The sequence below is a fragment of the Glandiceps talaboti genome, chromosome 7 (genome assembly GCF_964340395.1).
Source record: "Glandiceps talaboti chromosome 7, keGlaTala1.1, whole genome shotgun sequence".
In the NCBI taxonomy this organism is placed as follows: Eukaryota; Metazoa; Hemichordata; class Enteropneusta; family Spengelidae; genus Glandiceps; species Glandiceps talaboti.
Window position 1 is genome coordinate 20,881,666 of NC_135555.1, and position 7,809 is coordinate 20,889,474.

Below are 7,809 nucleotides of genomic sequence, written 5' to 3' on the forward strand. Positions count from 1 at the left end.
TAGTGACAAAATGTCAGTTTGTTATGTTAACAAACAAACAAATAATCCAAAGTTAATTAATTTATTGCTCCCTCCAACATATTGTCATTATTATGTGACTCTTATCAGTATCCATATTAGTCAGTAAAATAATTATTGGTGAATCGATGATGCTTTCATTATCTATGCCACACACATAGAAACCTGTGCAGTACAAATTTCTTGTCTGTGATGGTGTCATTTTAAATTTAAAGTCTGTAAACAGTTATTGATGATGCTCCAATTATATATGCTACCTCAGACCACTATTAGAATATGTAGTGGTGGGAAATACTGCACAACCCACCTGCTAGGCTAAAAGCAATCACTAGCAATGAACTGTACTAATGTTCATAGTTACATGGATTTGCTAACATAATAATATGCTTATTATTATGAAGAATTATTATGTATCATTATCAGATGCTGACAACTTTCTTGGAAACACTCACAGTAAGCTTAAAGCAGTGAAGTGTAATAAGGTAAGATATCACAAGAATGAACAATCTTGGTAGAAGTTGACATTTCACACTTTCCTCGCATTGACATTTTGCCTTTGTAGGCCTAATCCTTGTTCAATTTTCCAAAGTTGTTGATTATTGCACAGTTATGTTCTGTACATTACACCATCATATTTCCTCTCAGCTGTAGGTGGTAGACTAACAAATGTATTTAGACTTTCATAGTTTCCTTCAGACTTTATTTGTAATTTCAATGTCATTCAGGTTGTAGTACAGTTATGAATTACATGTAGTATCACCACCATGTACATATACTGATACACTTACTTTTCAAAACTTAAAAAAAAAATTTCAACATCATATTTAAAGAGAAAATATTGTCTTTGTAATCAGTATATATAACTAAATAAATATTCTTGGATGAAGAGTAAATAGCATAAATTCTAAACAATTTTCATATCATGGGAATGAATTTTCATAAACTGTGGGATTCCCTTCCTAGAAATTTGTTGAATCAATGCATAACATTGCTCATGGCATTAGTAATATTGATGCCATTTACTCTGCAGGCATTATGGAAAGTGTTGGCAAACATTGCTCAAGAACAATCAGCTACTTATGAAGAAATGTCTGCAAATCAGAAAATAAGGGAAACGGGTGCAGAGGTGAGAAAGGATTCCTCTCGGGGTTTGCTTGTCGGAGGTTCCCTCACACAAGTTCAAGATTTTGAATTAACGTTAACAACAGAGCGAATGGAAAGGACACTGAATACTGCTTCCAAGGGGGATCAGAAAGGAAAGGTGAGTTAGACTGTGACATTGGTAAGACCGACATGCTTTTAGATAGTGTGCCATTGAGTCTAATAAAAGAGGTGCTCAAAATGGTAAAAAAAGAATTGATTTTCATGAGTCACCACATAGTAAGAGATAGAACACTAAATTTTGGTGTGTCACAAATCAGTACTATGCACAGTGGTGCATTAAATTGACTTAGAAGGCATACTGATTTTGGATAAATCTAACAGTAAACAAAGTTAATGATATCAAAAGTAATATTTTGATTTGTCTTTATAAAAAACCTTTGAGTAGCAGTATTCTTCACTATGTATTATCTACCAGAAAAGAGGCTAGTACTGAGATGTTAGTCCTAGGTTGTACCCAGACTTGGATGAAGGTTACAGTCCTCAAAACAATACGTAAAAATCATAATTTAGAATAGGGGATAAACCATGAATTTCTAGTGGTAGTCAAGTTTTGTCTCAATAAGTTTTCCATATCTGCTAGCCAGTCACTGTTGAGACAATGAATACCTTTGATGACTTTGTTATTGATTAAGATGACATCACTTTATCTATACATGTGATGACTTGATAAGTATAAGACCTTTGCAGCTGTACTAGCTGCCATTGAAATGTTTTTTAAGCTGTTCTGTTAGATACAATGATTTACTCATAAAGAACTATACACCCTGTAATACTAATAATTATACACCCTGTAATACTAATAACTATGCACCCTGTAATACTTATAATTATACACCCTGTAATACTAATAACTATACACCCTGTAATACTAATAACTATACACCCTGTAATACTAATAACTATACACCCTGTAATACTTATAAGTATACACCCTGTAATACTAATAACTATACACCCTGTAATACTAATAACTATACACCCTGTAATACTTATAATTATACACCCTGTAATACTAATAACTATACACCCTGTAATACTAATAACTATATACCCTGTAATACTTATAATTATACACCCTGTAATACTAATAACTATACACCCTGTAATACTAATAACTATACACCCTGTAATACTAATAACTATACACCCTGTAATACTTATAATTATACACCCTGTAATACTAATAAATATACACCCTGTAATACTAATAACTATACACCCTGTAATACTAATAACTATACACCCTGTAATACTTATAATTATACACCCTGTAATACTAATAACTATACACCCTGTAATACTAATAACTATACACCCTGTACAGTATTGAATTACCTGTTTGTAAACATATTTATGTAGCAGTACACATAGTATGGTGAAATACATCCAAGCAAATTGATTTTGGAATCCTCACCCAAATATCAGCACCCCAATAAACCATTGTTTTAACTTATTACCATACTACTTAAGAGGATTAAATAGAGGTCTAATTGACATTATGTACAATATCTAATTATTGGTATTTTAACAATTTTCATTGAGTGTGCTGTTTGTTGTCTGATTAAAAAATAATGATACTCCAGTTACAGTAGTGCTGCTGTAACAAAGAATGTAAATATGTCAGCAGAGAAAAGAAATTATCATATCTGATTGTTAATAATATATACCTTATATGAATTCTAAGCCTTTCCCTTCATATACATGTACTTCTATTCTTTATTTTACATTTTTTATACAGATATTGGAAAACTTCTCAGCAGAAATAGCACCATGGGTGTTTCTTTTCTGTCCAGGCATTACAAGTCATATGGAAGATGTAAAGAGAGTTGCTCGTGTCACGGTTAATCAATATGAAAATGTTGACACAGTGCATGGCAGAACATTGGATCATTTGCTGAAAGCAGAATCTGTTCTGAGTTCTATTGCTTTCAGAGGAACACAGCCTTTAAAAGAGTCAGTCTCACAACATAACACAGCCAGTTCAAGAAGAAGTCTGGAACAGATTCATACATCATCACATTTGAAGCATGCAGACAAACTGCGATCACGAGACACCCAGCCTTCTCCTACTCCTGGGACTACTGACATCACTACTTGCCTTGATGAATTGCATTACTCAATGAAAACATCTGAAGGAATTAAGGTTTCCATTTACCTAAGTGACATCACACAAGAAAAGGCTGATGTCATTGTTAATGCAGCAAATGATCGTTTGCAACATTATGGTGGTGTTGCTCAAGCTATTTCTGAATGTGGGGGACCTATCATTCAGCGTGAATGTACTGAATTTATACGCAAACGTGGACCATTGACAGCTGGGGATGTATTTGACTCATCTGCTGGTGATCTTAATTGCAACTTTGTGTTACATGCAGTAGGACCAATTTGTTATGCAAGTGTGAATGTAGCAAGAGTAGCACAAGAGCTTGAGGAAACTTTACTGCGAGTTTTGGAGATTGCACACCAAGATAATGCCCGTTCGATTGCCTTTCCAGCAATTAGTTCAGGTAGGTAGTTGTTCTAAAATATTTATCATTAATACCATAGTTTACATAGCATGCAAACCACTTCACCTTTCTCCCTCTCTAAGCAGAGCCTAGTCTGCCCTCTAATAAAGAATACAAATGTTTGTATTTATACTCTCTCTTTTCATGGACATACCAGTCTTTTCTAACTCTTTAAATTTGTATTTTTGGTTTGTCTTCACTTTTTTAAAGTCTTCAAACTCCATCTTAATCTGTGTATTATTGTATCTCATCTCATCATCTCATCCCTTTACTGGATCCTATCCCACATAAAAGAAAAAGTCACAATTAAAGTGAATATGTAACCCTTGCAAAAATTTATAACCAACAGAACTATACATGTACTTGAAAGTATTGCTAGTGATATCTGACATTCTAGCAATCACAGTCACAGTACTGTCTTAATCCGAAATTACCATTTCTAACAAACTTTCAACTTTGTCTGAACGAACTTGTGTTATTTATAGATCTGTAATTAGAATGCCATTAAGCAATTTTAAATGTGTTTTTGTTACAGGAGTTTATGGAATGCCTGTAGATCTCTGTGCCAGAGTGTTTTACAATGCAGTTGCAATATTTTCAGAAAGACATTTGTCAACCAGGTTACAAGATATTCGCATTGTGATAAATGAGGAACATGCAGTTGGTACCTTTATCCTGGAGTTTTTCAATGCTGAGGAACAGAGGCTCGTAGATGACAGCTTAGAGGCAACTGATGACGATTTAGAGGCAGCTGCCTATCCGAAGAGATCAAGTGATTTGCCGTCCAGTGGTGCAAGCAGTTCAAGTAATGGATTGAGATCATCAACTCAACGTCAAACTCCAGCACCACGTCCCGAAACATTCAAGAAAATTGAAACAGCTGATTCAGGAGGATTTAATGGTGTCAAGAGTGGTAACAAATCTCTCACAAACGATGCGCCGACGGGACAAAAAGCCTTACCATCACAAGTTTCTGGTAGTCATCAGCAAGCAATGTCAATGCAACATGTTGAACTTGCAAGCGATGTTTCTAGTATTGCATCTGATTTGGAAAGGAAGGATACTTGTGATGTTTGCACCAACAGTGGAGTTAGTCTGATGGAAATGAACTGTTGCAAGAATCCATTGTGTAAAAAGTGCTTCAATCGTCATTTTGAACAAAATGGAAAGTGTCCATTTTGTACCAAAGTAGTATGTCTCAAGGAAGGCAACCAACCAAAAGGTGAAATGAATCAGCGTGTTGAGAAAGATAGCCATCTTCCTGGCTTTGATGGCGCAGGTACTATTGTTATCGCATATGACTTTCCTGATGGTGTTCAAACGGTAAGTTTTTATTCAATGAATTTATGCTGTAAAACATATACATGTCTCATGTGAAAAATTGGTTAATGGGTATTGGTACCTAATTTCTCACTTCACCTTTTACATGTCACTAATCTGAGACTTGTTCTAGTTTCATTTGAAGTGTCATATTTTAAGTGTCATTTTGTTGATTATGAGAATATACATACAATCATGTACATGTAACAAAAATGGGCCTTTAAAGGTTAGTATAAACATTAATGATAGGTTGTATTTCGTTGTATATCACTTACTAACTTATTTCTAATAACATGCTTAGAAGCCACGTTTACTGAATTATATCCATTCTGATCCAGGAGAGACATCCCCATCCAGGACGGCATTATACAGGCACCTATAGAGTGGCATACCTACCTGATAATGAAGAAGGCAGAGAGGTTCTAGATCAATTGAAGAGAGCTTTCAAACTTGGTGTTTTATTTACTGTAGGAAAGTCTGTCACCACTGGACTTGATGACTGTGTTGTATGGAATGATGTACACCATAAGACAAGTAGAACTGGTGGAGCACAAGGGTAAGATTGCTAAGAATTGAAAATTACACAAAATCTGATGTAAATACAACAGTAGAAACCAAACGTTTGGCTAACTAAAATAACTACAAACTAAAGCTATTGTTGTGCCATGCTCATATGAGATATTTAATGTTTATTGGTTTAATGAGGTTTTTATGATGACTTCCATGATCTTGCAATCTGAGTGTACATTTTGTGGCCTTCCAGTGCTAACACTATCTTAGATTACAGGATATGTTATGCAGTATAATGCACACAAGAGATCCACCTGTGTAATCTACCACATTGAACAGCAATGATTTTAGTTTGTGTCTATCTCAGTATGCCAAAAGCTTTGCTTTCTCAGTGGTATCCTACATTGTACTTCCCTTTCTAGCATTTTCACTTTTAAGTGATAACCTTCCCTTCTGCATGACTGTGAATATGGTTAAATGTAACTTTGTGATTATTTGTCCTTTTATCTGTCTTCTTTGATGACTCATTGTGAATGAAACAATATCAAAATTGAATTTCAATGAACATACATGTATCAGTGTGACATTTAATAATATAAAGACATAATGTTCAGTTTGTTTTCCGACTTAAGCCAGAGTGAAAACTCATACATAATACATACCTTTAAAAAATTTAATTAAAATAACTGATATTTCAAGTTAATATTCTTTTCTAACAGGGTGGAGGTAAGATAATTACATGCACATGCCATAACAGCCACTCATCTTCCCATTTTTTTTATTATAATGAAAATGTAATGCTGAGATTTAGAATTATCATATTACATTTTCAGGTATGGATATCCGGATCCAACATATTTACACCGTGTCAAGGAAGAATTAGCAGCTAAAGGAATATTGTGAACAGCTAAGAATTCTGACTGCTAGCATACTGGAGTTTGACTGATAAATTCACACAGATTGGTTCAATAACTATAGAAGATGCAAGAGAAACTAGCAGAGATAAAAATATATGTACATTTTTAGCTTTAGTCTAGAAAGAACATTTTGCATCATAAAATGGAACTTGCATAGATAGGCTTAGGAGAAGGGAAAAGTACATTTAAGCATTGACTTTTGTACAAAGCCAGCAAGTTCCTTTTTGTGTCTATCAAAAGTATGTACATGTACATAAAAACCAAGTGTGAGATAGTATTTGTTTTATTGACTCTTTAATGCAAAATTAAATATTTTCAGTACATTCAATTTTTACTATTTAGGGGGTTCTCACTGGACAATTAGTTGTTATTCCCCAATATTTTTCTTCGGTCAGCCAAGGAAATATGAGTGACCTAAAGGGCCTTTGACTTACCCTTAGGCCACAAGTATTTTCTGATGAATGAAGAAAAATATTATAGAATTACATAATTATACCATCAGCAATAATATCAAAGAAAAATTGTGGAAATAAATGGCAATTTTCAAAATCTTGACTCATATTTCGAACACAGCAGAACCAGTGACCAGTGCTCTCTCTAAGCCACTTTGATGCAGCACTGACACACGAAAATTTGGTGTTTGTCCATCTCTTATTATGCGGTGACTCACAACTGAGAAATCTTGGTTTTTCTCATTTTGACTCACAACAACAAAATGTGGCTATCATTAGAGGGCACACTGCCAGTGACATAGACATGTTGTTGTGACTTAGCCACGCATTGTTGTGACATAGAATGACGAGTATATATTCCATATTTTTTGTTTAACTTTGATAGTGCATGGTATAAGTTATATGTTGACTCATGGATCAGAGTCAACTCTGATCTTAACTTTACATTACAAAGACAAGTTTTAAGGTTAACACATCTTCCTCTGGGTGAATCCATTTAAGTCGACTTGGGTCCTACTTGATGACGTGTGTGTATTTAGTTTTTGGTTCAGAACGAGTGTTTACAAGGTCAAAGTTCAAGTTTACTGCTAAATAATTGGAACAAATTGAGATAATGATCTCAGTTCAGCTAATGTTGAATGATTTTAGTATGACGGCACTGTGATTGATGTAGACTCCCTAGCTGGTTACAAAATATGATGTGAATAGAGCCAAAAAAACAGCTTATTAGTTTTATGACTTAGTTGCCTCAGCATCGACACACATGTAATGTGAACAGGAATGTACTGTTATCATTTACCCCCACATTTTACTGATGGTGTACATGATGAGATCCAAAACCATATTAATGACATGAAAAGGGTTGATCCACACTGCTTTTTCAAACAGATGTAATCTTGCTTTGGTCAGTGTTCAAATTTA

The 7,809-nt window shown here is 34.3% G+C and overlaps 1 protein-coding gene across 1 annotated transcript; it reads left to right on the forward strand.

Moving 5' to 3' along the window:
- Positions 1 to 401: 401 nt before the first annotated feature.
- LOC144438081 (uncharacterized) lies at positions 402 to 5,391 on the forward strand. Its single transcript, XM_078127112.1, has 5 exons — positions 402 to 500; positions 1,049 to 1,279; positions 2,921 to 3,689; positions 4,225 to 5,012; positions 5,311 to 5,391. Exons 1-5 carry the CDS (start codon positions 402 to 404, stop codon positions 5,389 to 5,391), a joined length of 1,968 nt encoding a protein of 655 aa, XP_077983238.1.
- The last annotated feature ends 2,418 nt before the right edge of the window (positions 5,392 to 7,809 follow it).

Bases quoted from the DNA above. Each gene is read 5' to 3' on its own strand.
- LOC144438081 (XM_078127112.1), top strand. From the start codon at position 402: ATGCTTATTATTATGAAGAATTATTATGTATCATTATCAGATGCTGAC. The intron at 1,280-2,920 runs GTGAGTTAGACT...TTTTTTATACAG, and splicing joins AGGGGGATCAGAAAGGAAAG to ATATTGGAAAACTTCTCAGC. The intron at 5,013-5,310 runs GTAAGTTTTTAT...TAACATGCTTAG, and splicing joins TTCCTGATGGTGTTCAAACG to AAGCCACGTTTACTGAATTA.